We start from the raw sequence: 15,704 nt of genomic DNA on the forward strand, positions 1-15,704 counted from the left end.
CACACAGAGGTGAAGAGTCACCCGAAGGATCTCACATATTAGGACTCTATAATATGATTGACATGATATCAGCCTGACGTGAGAGCTGAACTGAGGTGCACTGACAGGAGAGGTGAGGATAAGGTGAATGGAGGATAGTGGAGATGGAGGGATGAGAGACCCGAGGGTAGATTAGTACATATTTGCATCCCAAATGGCCCCCTACTGTATTCCCTATATAGTGCACTGCTTTTGACCAGAGCCCTGTGGGCCCCCCCCGATGAAAAGAAGTGCACTATATAGGGAATAGGGTTCCATTTGGGATGCACTCCATGAGGTGAGTGAAGGAGCGAGGGTAGGGAAGGGCCCGAGCCAGCGCCCCCACGTTTAATCTGATAAGGGGGACGCGGGAGACGACAGAGGGGAAGACGCGGCCAACTCATTGTGACGGCATGACCCGTGTCTGAGGTCAGAACAGAACAGAGATGGACTAAGGAGTGACTACAGGAATACAGAGCCGTCACTCACATCTCCTATCATATCACGTCCCCTCACAGACACGATACTGTAGGGTTGGACAAATAGTAGCTCTGATCCAGGGCGATACGCACAGATTGCTGACACTGACAAGGCTCAGCATCAGCAACCCGCACATAACAGCCTGGGTCAGAGCTAAGCAGATAATGTAGTACTTATTCTACTCATGTAACCAAGGGAATGGAATGCTACGAGATACATTGGCCTTTTCTGTTGATAATGTTTCAGTACCATGTACAGTGAGACATCAGTAGTTGAAATGGCTTGGAACAGCTGTGCAAATGGAACAGGAGAACCTGAGGCCTATTCAATTAGTGGCTATACAGCACTATGTTAACAACCTTTCGCCATTATCCTAGAGTTCCACTGGTGTGTGTGTGTGTATGTGTGTGTGTGTGTGCGTGCGTGTGTGTCAATACCGCCACACCCCTGCCTGTGTTCCATCAGTTTCACGGCGTGGAGATTTACCCACAATGCCGAATCCTGCAGGGCTTTGAGTAGCACTCAGCTTACGCTCGGCTCCACACCGCCCGATGTCCTGCTTGTAGCTGTCACAGCAGCGCACACACACACCCCACCACCATCAGTGTAAGGAGTTATGACAAGGAGTGGTGTCCTGGAGTACCTCGTTTCTTGAATAACACGCTCACATTAATACAGGGGATTCTCATCTAAAGGCTAGGTGCTGTTTCTGAGAAATATGAGATATCTCTTCCAGGCACAAAGATGTCCCAGGGGTTGGATGATCAAAGCCCTCGGCAACGCTGAACACTCCACCAGCCAGGTTCTTTCTGGGACGCGTGGCTCGCCCAGCCTGCACCCCGAATGGCGCCCCTATTCCCTATGTAGTATTACAGTTCATGAACCTCAAGTGTTACTGGTCCCCCTGTTCATTTCTTAATAATGGTCTCTTGTAGATTGCCATGATCAAGGTGGTTGCTGGCAGGATGGTGTGTAAGGTTGTGGACACTGCCATCCAGGTGTATGGGGGTGCGGGTGTATCCGGAGACTTCCCCCTCGCTCAGATGTAAGTAGCTTTCATTTAGCTAGTTTAGTCTTTTGTTGTTTTTTAACTGATGTGACTGCTTTGTTGCTTTTTTTGATAGATCAGTATTGATTTTTTTTAGCTTCGTTAGAATCATTCAAAGGAAACTTGATAAATTTTCATTTAGCGATACAGCTGGTGACATTTCCTTATGGCCCTTGTTTGTTTTGATCCAGACACTGCCAGGCGGTGCTGCAGTGCTGCACATTACAATGTCACAATTTACCTGTCCTCTCGCCTCCGGCTTCCTCAGAAAATGTCTACGGTTGTATCTTGGACTGTGGCATCATGACATTTTGGCAGCCTGTTATTGTCATGCATAAGACTGCCGGTCTCATGGTCATTCGCCGTTAATTTAACATAAAGACGTTTAGCATCTCCAGGCCTCCACGCATACAAGCCACATACCAGCCACTGATTGCGTGCCATTGGAACATCTACATTAATAAAAGTCTAAGAAATCAATTTAATATACACCATCACAATATAACCATTATTTATTTAAGGCAGGTCTAAAGAAACATTATGATATGAAGAAAACGTATTTCAGAAGAACACATTTTGAGTTGGTCTACTGTATGTTATCTGGCTATGTACCAGGCCATAGGCTGTAGGCTTGCTCATTTTAGTAGACAAGATATTCCTTTATTTTATATTAAATGATTTTATATTAAGAAGAATATAATTGAACTTAGCTGAATATAATAGACATGATATTTTCCAATTCTGGAGCGAGTGCGCATATGAAGTGGCAATGTTGAGCGTAAAAGTGGTCATTTGAAACAGGCCCTGTATGCTAGATTTAGAATTATTTGGCAACTTTAATTGTGAATGATGATAACCTTAGAATGTCTTAGAAATCCAAAAATATATGGGCTTCATGATGCGACTTTAGGCTATTGATGATTTGAGAAATTCGCTTTAAAAAAAGCTTGCGCTCAGTTCCTTGCCTCAGCCTGCACACGCAGTTCTCTCAAAAGGTGATCATATTTTCACCTATCAGGCTATTCTCAATGTAATCCTGACTTCACTAATATGGGAAATTTGTTTTGATTTAGAATGGCTTCTTATCAAATGGGCAGGAGAAAGAAGACACGTCCTCCGTATGCACTCCAATAGCGAATGGTTGCCGCTTTCCCTCCGGTTAGTTTTTCACTGATGTGGGGTAGGCTACTTTGGTTTTATAGCGGAGAATGTATTTAATATGAACAGCTGAGAAATACATGTAGTAGCAGCTGTGATCCTCCACTTTCTTGTGGCAACCATCAAAAATCTGCTTTCACACGGGATTGCATATAGAAATGTAGTATAATTGTAGGGTAACTATGTAAGACGCCCTGCACAATCAATGAACCAACAGCATCGCCTAGGCCTACACGTTCTCTCCCAGACTCGTGGATAGAAAGTTGTACCAAAGACATCTTAAATCAGTTTTGTTTCATGTTTTTCTGCTGTGCGTAATATGCTGTAGGCTATGTAATGTATGACTGCACAATCATTATTTTTTGCATAAACTGTAATATGCGTTTGGGTGTTTTGAATTAAAGCAGCAATATGTCACTTTTTGGGCTACCCGAACAAATTCACATAGAATTTAGAGTTATAGATCTGTCATTCTCATTGAAATCAAGTCTAAGAAGCAGTAGATCTGTTCTATGTGTGCTATTTCTATTTTGCGTCTTTTACTTTCGGTTTTATACACCAGCTGAAAATACGATATTTTTTTATAAAATATATTTCACAGCAGTTCAGATGGTGCAATGATTCTCTACACCATACTTGCTTGTTTTGTCCAGAAATTAGGCAAACTATTCGAATTCTAACAACCAGGAAATGGCAGAGCATTTAGAAAGCGCTGTCCATTTCTTGTTAGGCTTCGAAACATCCACAACGACCAAGTTTTCGACTCAGTTTCAACCTGGTGTTGAAATTCTTTCTTCAAATGAATCATCACAGGTGAGTTTTAAAGGCAGGATACTGTTTCGATGAAAAGTAGTTTGATTAGATTTTTGATTGCATTTGCATTGATGTCAGAGTGATTAGAGGGACAACGGAGCGCTGATTACCAGGACATTAACGATGGCCAGTTGGGTACTGCCAACTCATGTCCAGAGTGCATAAGAGGAGATTACCGTGACTCAGTGGTCACGTGGCATTTTACTATGGTCATGACTCATGACTGCCGGTGTGGCAGGTAATATGGTCACCGCAACAGCTCTAGTCACAGCAGACAAACACTGAGATGGAAAAATGCTTTCTCATGAGGTCGGCAGGCAGGCTGCCACTGAGCATCAGCCATGCAGGCAGTGATGGGTGGCAGCTCAACACTTTACAATGGAAGATACACAGGCAATGGGGAAGAAGAGGGGAAAACGGCTTTGAATATCAATGATCAATTACCATTTGTGTGTCTCAAATGCAAACTACAGTACTAATAGTGTAACGGTTTTCGTCATCGGATGAGGAAGAGTAGTCGGACCAAAGCGCAGCGTGGTAAGTGTTCATGTTTGTTTATTGAACTGAACACTAATATAAAATAACCAGAGAATAAATTAAACCGAAACAGTCCCGTAAGGTGCAAACACTAAACAGAAAATAACTACCCACGAAACCCATGGGGGAAAAAGCTACCTAAGTATGGTTCCCAATCAGAGACAACGATAGACAGCTGTCCCTGATTGAGAACCACACCCGGCCAAAAACAAAGAAGTACAAAAACATAGAATGCCCACCCCAAATCACACCCTGACCAAACCGAAATAGAGACATAAAAAAGCTCTCTACGGTCAGGGCGTGACAAGTAGAGTCTATTGTCAGAAAGACAAATGACACTTTCATCTGATAATAGGCTAATTACTCCTTTCCATCCTAACACACAGTATTAGCCTAATCTTCCAGTCTGGAGCCGATGTACTGTACATATTGCACAGAAGTTGACATTGACCTCCTGCTAACATTGTGTGGGATCTTTTTTTACAAGGTGTATCAATGGCCACACAATGTGGTCAAGTTCTCTCTCTTTCTCTCTCTCTCTCACCTCAAGGCTACAGGGTATTTAACTGTCTGTGAGGTCTTAAGCCATACACGGTTCTATTGCATGTTAGGATGCTGCTGTATCACCACAATCAGCTACAGTATGTTCTGAATAATAATTGTTGTTGTTTAGATGGAGTATGACAAGGGTTCATTCATCAGTGCACACTCCAGCAAAATGTACCAAAATGTTTTGAAACGAAAACAAGCGCTTCTTAACCGGACATGTTCCGGGAGTGCCTCCCTGCTTCAGAGCCTTTTCTTCCGTTTGGTGCCTAATAAATACGACCCATTTTGTCCCTCCACAGGTATGCGTACGCCAGGACTCTGCGCATAGCAGACGGGCCAGACGAGGTGCACATGTCGTCCATCGCCCATCTGGAGCTCAGGGACCAGATGAGAAAAGCCCAGGCCAAGCTGTGAGGTCTTGCAAAGGGTTTAACAGGATGGGTTAACACACAGGCAGCCCTCAGACAGACCGCAGGGTAGCGGAAGGGTTAATAGAGGTTTTAACACAGATTAAGAGTGCTGTGAAGGAGCTTCATCTGTCACGGGAGCTACGGCGATTGATTGACAGGCCAATCTCACCTACTAATCACTGTGGATGCCAATCGTAGATCTTCACATACAGAGATTCTGAGATTTGCTTATCTGAAACATGATCATGATCAACTCTTGTTCTGCCTTAATGTGATTTGGGGGAATAGCAGTCTACTGTATTATGGTATGAAGATCTGGTAGAGAAAGTGTTGTGTCTGCTGGACTACAGATGGTGCTAACAAAATGGGGTATTGTGTTTATTGATTCAATAGAATTGAGTAATTATAACTAAAATGACATACACTGCCTTAATATGCTCATAAGATATGTAAATAAAGATTTGGATATGTGGTAAATCGCATCATTTTTTGAATTCACTATGATTATTGCAAGGACTCCTTCAGAGGCATGTTTCACAACACAAATGTTTACGTATTTACAAGTACATTGTGGCTATAATGCCAGGGATTGACTGAAACACCTGCTGAGACTGAAGTTGTCCTAATATGGACACCTTCGACTTGGGGACCTCACCTTGGATCCTTGCCCTGGAGTCACCAAGCCCTTGTTCTGACAGTATGTTCACACAGTAGATTTGCCGGGCATTCAAGACTTAACATGTGTGCAAAAACACTCAAACCATCTCCATTAGTTGTCATGAGCATCTCCATTAGTTGTCATGAGCATCTCCATTGTCATGAGCATCTCCATTGTCATGGGCATCTCCATTGTCATGAGCATCTCCATTGTCATGAGCATCTCCATTGTCATGAGCATCTCCATTGTCATGGGCATCTCCATTGTCATGAGCATCTCCATTGTCATGAGCATCTCCATTGTCATGAGCTTCCTAGTGCTGGAGAAATTACTTTTTTTTTTTTTTTTTAAGTGTTTTTTTCTTTCTTTCTACCAAATGAAGTTGGACTTCTAGAACAGATGGCTTACACAGTCTTACATCTTGAGGATTTTTCCCCCCCGCTAGCAACTGGTCCAATGCCCATAAATGTTACAGAATAGTCGTCCTCTCAGCACAAATGTTTGCCTGCTAGTTTAGACTCTGCCCCTGATCCTCCTTGGCATTCACTTTCTGCAGCCCAAACGGCCCCCCTCTTCCTTTACATACCGCACTACTTTTGACCAGGGCCCATAGTGCTCTGGTCTAAGGTAGTGCACTATGTAGGGATAAAGGTAGGTGCCATTTGGGGATCTGGCATCTGTAATTGAATCTCAGTACCATTCCCCCCCCCCCCTATTTTCTGAATAACTTCTGGCAGTTTCTCAGATCCCGTTGTGTGGGAATTCAAGGTGTTGCACTGGGCAACAGGGAGGGAGAATTGGGAAGATTTATCGGACTAAAGGAACAGCCTGTTTTTTGGGAATAGTGAAATGTACTAGTCCATTTGTCAAGGTGAAGCCCAACTCTGTCATAGACTAAACTGAAAATAACAACCCTCTGTAGACTTATCAATCAAATGTATTTATAAAGCCCTTTTTACATCAGCCAATGTCACAAAGCGCTGTACAAACAGCAAGCAATGCAGATGTAGAAGCTCTCATGACATATCCTCCTACATTTTGACTAAATTTGAATCTGATATATGCACAGAATTACCAAAGAATCACCTTTTCAAAAATACAATTCTGTAAAAAAACAAAAAAAATGTGTAAATCAGCAGATCATAAAAGACAATATTAAAGGGGCTCTCAAAGATACTGTATACTTGTCCTCAGCAATGTGTTTCCATTATACGTATATGTTATAATATATCATTTTAAAATACATGTAAAAAAACAATATGTTTACGAAGATAATATATAAAGTACAGTTCATTAAAGCAGTAGCGCTTCAGCAAATCACTTCGCTTCAGCAAACAATCTTGTTTTTTCTTCCGTGCGCTCCTCTTGCATCTCTGTCCCTGGGGAAAGAGTCAAGTTATTTATTTGTTCACGTCAAACATTTACTTTCGATAGAGTCACAAATAAATATAACAGATTGGTGAACAGTTTTGAACTATTTTGTGTAATTGGTTTTTAAATGTTTTGGATGAACTCTGTGCATGCTTAACATGTTTACCCTGCTTGCAAACAGAATTTGGGGACAAAAAAAGTTTGATTGATTGACTCAGATGGGAGGGGGATTGTGTGGGGTGGGGCGAGTCGTCCCATAATGGAATACGCTCCGGCTCGTCCTTTTGGCTTCGCCTTCTTCCTCTCATTCTGCACCTGCCTCCGTACTCTGGTTACCTGGAAGATAGATTGACTCAGATGGGAGGGGGGAGATTGTGTGGGGTGGGGCGAGTCGTCCCATAATGGAATACGCTCCGACTCGTCCTCTTGGCTTCACCCTCTTCCTCTCATTCTGCACCTGCCTCCGTACTCTGGTTACCTGGAAGAGCAATGACATGACGTAAGACTTCAATGACACAAGGTTGAATGCAGGTCGACCGAGCATTGCTAAGGTAGCCTCTCAGAGACTTGGGCAACTCTTGCTTAGACGGAGGCTGTCCTAATATGGACACCGTACATGTACCGTGTCATGTCATCAGTATGTTTGAGGATCTCACGAAACAAACAGTTCTGATATTAACATATGGACCCGTATCATATGATGGTCTGATCCTGTGTTGTCGTGGCAATGTTGTGTACCTGTAGGGAGGCACTGGGGTTGTTGCTGAGGAGAGAGAAGGATCCCACTCTGGATTTATACTTGTTCTTCTTGGTCCCCGACTGGCCTAGGTGTCTCCTGGCCCGCTCTGTCTGGAGGAACAACATTCCCGTGGGATCATTTAGAAACTAGAAGGGGATACTGTATGTTACACAGGAAGCTGGTGAAGGGAGGACAGCTCATAATAATGACTGGAATGGATAAATGTAACGGTATCAAAAAACATGGAAACCGTGTTTGATGCGGTTCCATTTATTCCATCCCAGGCATTACAATGAGCCCCTCCTATTTACAATGACACCAGCCATCCCTGGTGTGTTAGCACACCAAGTGTTTCACGAAAGCAACTCAGGATTTAAAAAAACTCCAGTGCACCTTCGCATTCTTGCTTACTCCACTGTTTCTAAGGGATTGCAAAAAATGACAACACAACAGCCCCATTGGATCTTTTGAGACCTCTCCCTCCTGTCTTCATCTATCTCCCCTCCCTCCTTCCCTTTCTCCAGTCTTACCTGAACTTTGATGAGTGTGTTGGGGAAGCCCTTGGCTGAGAAGGACCCAGGAAGAAGGGAGTTCCTCCCCAACTGTCTCTTCTGTCTGTCCAATAGCAAGTCGTCACCTAGCCACATCTTTTAAGACATAAATGAGCCATTCATTACATTCGTAATGAACGTGGAGCAATTTTAGAGGGCTGAAAAGCATAATATGCATGCACTGCCCTTACAGGAAGAACAACTTGAACTTCAGATGATAATTTTTTTTTTTTACCTTTATTTTACTAGGCAAGTCAGTTAAGAACAAATTCTTATTTTCAATGACGGCCTAGGAACAGTGGGTTAGCTGCCTGTTCAGGGGCAGAATGACAGATTTTGTCAGCTCGGGGATTTGAACTTGCAACCTTCTGGTTACTAGTCCAACGCTCTAACCACTAGGCTACCCTGCCGCCCCATATAATGGGATCGCATGTGAAGTTAATGTGATAACGTGACATGTAAAAGCAACACGTGACACGTGATAACACGAAACTACACATGTGACACGTGATAACACGAAACTACACATGTGAAAACATGATCTTGTGAAATAAATGTGACAACATGAGTTTTTCACGTCTTTATTTCACGTCAAAATGCAATTCCACATGAGAGTTTGATTTTTACATGTGAACATTTCTGCTCAACTTGTGAAATCGGCTAAATGCAATTTTTGCATGTGTCACTGCAAATTATACATGTTTGGCGCAGCAGTCTAAGGCACTGCATCTCAGTGCTAGAGGCATCACTACAGACCCTGGATTCCGGGCTGTATCACAACCGGCCGTGATCGGGACTTTTTGCCCGCTTTGAGGACAATACAGTGCCACTGACACGGCCTGCAACGGAAACATGCGGTCTCTCCTTCACTGCAGCCGAAGTGAGTAAGACATTTAAACGTGTTAACCCTCGCAAGGCTGCAGGCCCAGACGGCATCCCCAGCCGCGCCCTCAGAGCATGCGCAGACCAGCTGGCCGGTGTGTTTACGGACATATTCAATCAATCCCTATACCAGTCTGCTGTTCCCACATGCTTCAAGAGGGCCACCATTGTTCCTGTTCCCAAGAAAGCTAAGGTAACTGAGCTAAACGACTACCGCCCGTAGCACTCACATCCGTCATCATGAAGTGCTTTGAGAGACTAGTCAAGGACCATATCACCTCCACCCTACCTGACACCCTTGACCCACTCCAATTTGCTTACCGCCCAAATAGGTCCACAGACGATGCAATCTCAACCACACTGCACACTGCCCTAACCCATCTGGACAAGAGGAATACCTATGTGAGAATGCTGTTCATCGACTACAGCTCGGCATTCAACACCATAGTACCCTCCAAGCTCGTCATCAAGCTCGAGACCCTGGGTCTCGACCCCGCCCTGTGCAACTGGGTACTGGACTTCCTGACGGGCCGCCCCCAGGTGGTGAGGGTAGGCAACAACATCTCCTCCCCGCTGATCCTCAACACTGGGGCCCCACAAGGGTGCGTTCTGAGCCCTCTCCTGTACTCCCTGTTCACCCACGACTGCGTGGCCATGCACGCCTCCAACTCAATCATCAAGTTTGCGGACGACACAACAGTGGTAGGCTTGATTACCAACAACGACGAGACGGCCTACAGGGAGGAGGTGAGGGCCCTCGGAGTGTGGTGTCAGGAAAATAACCTCACACTCAACGTCAACAAAACTAAGGAGATGATTGTGGACTTCAGGAAACTGCAGACGGAACACCACCCCCATCCACATCGATGGAACAGTAGTGGAGAGGGTAGCAAGTTTTAAGTTCCTCGGCATACACATCACAGACAAACTGAATTGGTCCACTCACACAGACAGCATCGTGAGGAAGGCGCAGCAGCGCCTCTTCAACCTCAGGAGGCTGAAGAAATTCGGCTTGTCACCAAAAGCTCTCACAAACTTCTACAGATGCACAATCGAGAGCATCCTGGCGGGCTGTATCACCGCCTGGTATGGCAACTGCACCGCCCTCAACCGTAAGGCTCTCCAGAGGGTAGTGAGGTCTGCACAACGCATCACCGGGGGCAAACTACCTGCCCTCCAGGACACCTACACCACCCGATGCTACAGGAAGGCCATAAAGATCATCAAGGACATCAACCACCCGAGCCACTGCCTGTTCACCCCGCTGCCATCCAGAAGGCGAGGTCAGTACAGGTGCATCAAAGCTGGGACCGAGAGACTGAAAAACAGCTTCTATCTCAAGGCCATCAGACTGTTAAACAGCCACCACTAACATTGAGTGGCTACTGCCAACACACTGTCAATGACACTGACTCTACTCCAGCCACTTTAATCATGGGAATTGATGGGAAATGATGTAAATATATCACTAGCCACTTTAAACAATGCTACCTTATATAATGTTACTTACCCTACATTGTTCATCTCATATGCATACGTTGATACTGTACTCTATATCATCGACTGCATCCTTATGTAATACATGTATCACTAGCCACTTTAACTATGCCACTTGGTTTACATACTTATCTCATATGTATATACTGTACTCGATATCATCTACTGTATCTTGCCTATGCTGCTCTGTACCATCACTCATTCATATATCCTTATGTACATATTCTTTATCCCCTTACACTGTGTATGACAGTAGTTTTTTTGGAATTGTTAGTTAGATTACTTGCTCGTTATTACTGCATTGTCGGAACTAGAAGCACAAGCATTTCGCTACACTCGCATTAACATCTGCTAACCATGTGTATGTGACAAATAAAATTTGATTTGATTTGATTTGATTTGAGTCCCATAGGGCGGCACATAATTAGTGTTTGGTCGGGATTGTAAAATAGGAATTTGTTCTAAACTGACTTGCCTAGTTAAATAATACAAGTAAATGTGGGTTTTAAGGTGGGTGGTACGCTGTTCAGCTAAAATAGTGTAAACAATCTTTAATTAATGACAATATGATTACATTTGACATGATCACTTAGTACTGCCTTTTCAATATGACCCCACCTGGGACTTGAACTCACAACCTCTGGAGTTGGGATACGCTGAGCTCTCTGCTGTGCCAGTCTAGCATTCCTCTACATGCACATTACCTACAATACATCTCTGCACTTAGCAAAAGAGTGCCATCTGCACTTCTATTTCAGTTATCAGTTAATCAAACCATTCTGCCATTGATTTAATTGGACTTATTTCAGCTATTTAAAAGTTTTCTGAATAGTTGTCTGCTGTTTGTGCACGATATTATTCTGTTTTAATGTTACTCCTGAATTACTATGATAACTATAATAGTTTTTCTTGAGTGTATTTGAAACAAAGCTGAGGTTTTACTTAAGTAAGTCCAAAGTGCAGGAATACCGGTGAAATCAGTCATTGACACAGATATGGCGGCGTAGCAGGAAGATCGGAATGCCACGAAACTAGAGGTTGTGGTTCAATGTATGTCAACGTGTGTTAAATATGTCAATTGCAAACCCTACGTTTAAAAGCACTGTTTTGTGTGTGTGTATCCTAATTACACTTTTTTTGTTTTCAGGGCATCATCTGTGAAATATCATGTGCAAAACGTGGAAATTTCACAGGTGAAATCGTGGTTTTTCCGTAAGGGTGTGACTTCTGCAATACAGTAGTGTTGTATAACTATGGACAGTTACAGTAGACCAATTGGTTGTAGTGTATTACAGTTGTTGGTAGTCTTTATATAAATGCTTACACCAAGTGCAGAGAGTGCCCCAAGTTGTCCTCGCTGTTGGGCACAAGAAAGCTATTCCATTAAAATCATTCATGCAGTTTGGGAAAAATGAAACACCTTCCGCAAATGTACTTGTATTAAGTGCAGCCAAAGACATCTGCCTAGAGTCAGAGCATCAGACAGATGTCTTATCTATTGAATCCACATGCATCGTTCGTGTGTGTGTGTGTGTGTGTGTGTGTGTGTGTGTGTGTGTGTGTGTGTGTGTGTGTGTCATGAATTTGTTGAATTGATATTTAATATTAATAGTCAATATCTTAGGACAACAAGCATTTTAGTTGCATTGATCTTAGTGTCTCATTGGAATCAAATGCCTCCTGGGAGGTTATCATTACACAGCCATATGTCATGCATACGACCAACCCAGAGTGGGAAGTAATCCAGTACAAAGTGGGATCCCTCTGTGATAGAGAACAGGCTGTGGTAGGATGTCTTTGTGGGGGGAGAGGCTCATATACCTGTGGCTGTTTCTGGTTATGGGTCTTTCTTGCAGCAGATGGCTTCAGGCGCACAAGCCCTTCATTCTGTGAGAAGAACGTTTTAGCACATGAAAAAAAAGTATTTATTCTTTATTCTGTGTATGTAATAACACCCCAACCCCACTCATATGGAGTTACAACATTTTTATGTTACCACATGTTTGTACGTCGTTACGTTGTTATTACATAGGTATAACAGTAACTTAAAATTTAAATTAAAAAAAATAAAAAGGTTTAACCATTAGGTTAACTAAGACAATTCATAAACCATATCCTGTCAGGATGAATGAGGTAAAACAGTGACCACATTGTTGGAGTTAGGAGTGGGTTTCACTCGAAGAAAGTTTTTAATTTCCTCTTTTCACGGTGTACATCCCCTCCATAGACATATCTCTCCCTGAGGTCACTTCTGCTGAGACAGAAACAACTCCTGCTGAGACGGATAAGGCTGTCCTATATGGACATCATACAATGTACCAAGGTCAGTACATGAGCCGTGTAAACCCCACAATCCAGTGCAGGTGGAGTGCTCTTCAGGGTCACATGTCCCTCAAAACACGGACTCGCCCTGTTCTTTTTTTTTCTTCATTTCGTTATTATGAAAACTTTCCGGGTAGTCCGTTTTATCCTGTGCTAGTTGTTGGCGAACACCGTCAATTACCCCTGTAAAATATTCTGTTCCATTATCCACATTCACTGTGACCTTGGTGGAAAAAGGCACAGGCAAATATATTCAGCGTTGAATTCAAAAGAGATTTCTTCAGTAATGCTGCCCAAGGCAAAAGAGAGCCCAACCACATCTGAAGTTTATAATTGCACACACTGGAATAGTGTAATTACACTCAAAACACATCAAAACCTTCCGCACGGAAAATAAATCTCGACTCAAAAGTCTTTCATGTTGTGGGTGACAATCCACAGCAATTGAAATACTGCGTCTGCTGGATCTATTGGCCAGATGAGGATGATTCCGTTGGACAGAGCATGGCGAATGTCAACCGCAAAAATGGCAGCTCAAACAGCTCTGTGGCCACACGAAAGGTCTGCCGAGATTTTGTTCCATCGAGGTTATTCTTGGGTGCATTTGGTAATAGTACGACTGGAGACTAGGTTACTATGAGACTTTGTTTTCAGGTTACTGGAATGTGTAACTCTGTTTAACTCCATGCAAGTGTTCCACTCAAAATATCACATCCTCGACCACTATACATGCACACACTCCATGGAAACAGAAACCTTCCATAGCAGTTACTGGCTTCCTTTGGCTTCTGAGCTAATGTTGTTACTGCAGTGTCTGGGGAAGTGTCTCGAATAGCTCGTAAAAAGCCATTTCATCGTGTTTCATCATGAAATTAAGGAAATACATAATAAAATCCGTACAACAAAAAAAACTCACCCCGGATCTCTCCTTCGGCACCAACACTTTTCAACTCCATCTACCTGATCAAAGGAGCTCACCCCCAAAACAGAACAGCCTGGAGTCCCGATCCCTTACCTTTCCTCCGGTGGTCTGCCCGCTGACACAGTTCTTTTCCTGTGATGTCCCAGTACAGTCTGCACCATGTGTGAGCTGGGGCAAGCTGCCCTGCAGGCAGAGAAAACTTAGGCACACCCAAAGAACAATCTCCATGATGGTCCAGGCACTGGGGCCCAGCCCCGTCATCACCCTGCTTTATACCCTCCCCTCCTTACGTAATGACGACCAGATGCAGAGAAACGGGGGCCTTGCCAGCTTCACACAGACAAACAGCGTTGCACAACATCGCAACCCAGCGGTTCTGCGGGTTCTCCAAAAACACATCAGTCATCTGAGAGAGAGAGAGAGAGAGAGAGAGAGAGAGAGAGAGAGAGAGAGACAGAAAGTGTGTGTGTGTGGGACACAGGCTGTTGACAACACTTGAAATATTGGTGGCTCTCTTTTCAGAATATCCTGGAAGAGAGCAGTAGGTTTGAGTTTGTTCCTTGGTTTGCTGAAGAGGCGTCGATCTTTTAACTGGGTTCACACTGCTCAACCTCGCCTGAATGAAATAAATGTCTTTAAATATTTTCATGGTATATTTTCATGGTAGACTGCCCCTTTAAACCCTTTCTGTTGGCTTGGAGCTTCTGGTTGTGCCAAGGGCATGTTTAGTCCACCCATATAGTATTTCATTTCCAGAAGTACATCAATCAATGTAAGGGTTCGTCTACAGTAAGTCACAATGGACAGTTGTAAGGAAATGGACAGTTGTAAGGAAACTGCAGTGCTTGTAAATTTATCAAGACATGTTTTATGCTGGTGTGTTTTTGTATGATTCGATTTCGTCAAACCTTTTGTTTGTTTTAAACAAATTGGCAAGCATATGGCTGTATCCAAGTAGAGTGAATGAATGTAAGGGGGGGGGGGCTGTCTAGTAGTCTTATTTTGCCATAAAAACAAAACATGCCATTATGGATGAATGTCTTGATCCAGAAATGGCAGGAGAACACAGCAAGCACCCCGTGTGAAGGACGATGTATGAAAGGATGGAAAGAGTGAGTATGGAAGGAGAGAGGAGAGTAAAGGCCGAATGTATTCACACTTCTATCGCTGTTCCTCTTGGCTAGAAGGGAATATTACATTGTCCTCAGCTGTGATTGGAAACGTGCTGCTGTGAAATACTGAACATAGTGTGAGTTTATTAATTCTAACTACTGCCTCATGAGACCCTCATCATAGATAAAATGGCTGTGAAAAAAATTAAATGGGATAATATGTCGTATCATTATAATATAATATATATATGCCTAAAAGGTGGTACCTGACAGGTATGCATGGGGGATATAAACAAATAAGGTATAGGTAGGATGATGATAGTGTTTCTGTTTTTTACGAAACATAAATATTGGAGGCTTGGAGAGCGACTGACAGTCCAGCAAAAGGGAGACATGGGAGAGTTCAAAACCATGGTCATTTTGGAAGCCTTGCTTAGACTGGAATGCAACCCAAGGGAACTATGAACACTCCAACATGTGATACATTTTTATCAGGGCTAACATGTACTTACCATCCATCAGTCTGACAGTCCTTTGGAAAACAACTTGCTCTTGTTTTGGAAAGGAAGACATTTTAAAAATCAAGACACATTTTGGGTTATTTATTCACATTTACAAACTGATAATATAATTCAGA

At 43.3% G+C, this 15,704-nt stretch overlaps 2 protein-coding genes across 6 annotated transcripts in view; one reads left to right on the top strand and one right to left on the bottom strand.

The window, feature by feature from the left end:
- Positions 1 to 5,490, top strand: part of LOC112215642 (acyl-CoA dehydrogenase family member 11) — a 55,699-nt gene extending 50,209 nt beyond the window's left edge. For 2 of the 4 annotated variants that reach the window (XM_042299149.1, XM_024374836.1), the window contains exons 19-20: positions 1,434 to 1,543; positions 4,903 to 5,490. In XM_042299149.1, the coding sequence (XP_042155083.1) occupies positions 1,434 to 1,543; positions 4,903 to 5,017 (225 nt within the window). In that variant the 3' untranslated portion in view covers positions 5,018 to 5,490. Of the gene's footprint in view, positions 1 to 1,433; positions 1,544 to 2,619; positions 2,705 to 4,902 lie in introns of all 4 variants that reach the window. The other 2 variants (XM_042299150.1, XM_042299151.1) reach the window with 2 other exon arrangements.
- A 1,100-nt stretch (positions 5,491 to 6,590) lies between these two features.
- LOC112215645 lies at positions 6,591 to 14,231 on the bottom strand. 2 transcript variants are annotated; one of them, XM_024374844.2, is made up of 7 exons: positions 14,049 to 14,231; positions 12,533 to 12,598; positions 12,036 to 12,068; positions 8,312 to 8,428; positions 7,781 to 7,891; positions 7,379 to 7,520; positions 6,591 to 7,050 (listed from the first exon to the last, which is right to left on the bottom strand). In XM_024374844.2, exons 1-7 carry the CDS (start codon positions 14,214 to 14,216, stop codon positions 6,989 to 6,991), a joined length of 699 nt encoding a protein of 232 aa, XP_024230612.1. In that variant the 5' UTR covers positions 14,217 to 14,231; the 3' UTR covers positions 6,591 to 6,988. The 2 variants fall into 2 exon arrangements, with proteins under 2 accessions (XP_024230612.1, XP_024230613.1); XM_024374845.2 differs by lacking the exon at positions 12,036 to 12,068.
- Positions 14,232 to 15,704: the final 1,473 nt, after the last annotated feature.

The sequence above is a fragment of the Oncorhynchus tshawytscha genome, linkage group LG16 (assembly GCF_018296145.1).
Source record: "Oncorhynchus tshawytscha isolate Ot180627B linkage group LG16, Otsh_v2.0, whole genome shotgun sequence".
NCBI classification, from domain to species: domain Eukaryota; kingdom Metazoa; phylum Chordata; class Actinopteri; order Salmoniformes; family Salmonidae; genus Oncorhynchus; species Oncorhynchus tshawytscha.

Bases quoted from the DNA above. Each gene is read 5' to 3' on its own strand.
- LOC112215645 (XM_024374844.2), bottom strand. From the start codon at position 14,216: ATGACGGGGCTGGGCCCCAGTGCCTGGACCATCATGGAGATTGTTCTT. The intron at 12,069-12,532 runs GTATATGAGCCT...TGTGCCCAACAG, and splicing joins ATAACCAGAAACAGCCACAG to CGAGGACAACTTGGGGCACT. The intron at 7,521-7,780 runs GTACACAACATT...TTGCTCTTCCAG, and splicing joins ACCCCAGTGCCTCCCTACAG to GTAACCAGAGTACGGAGGCA.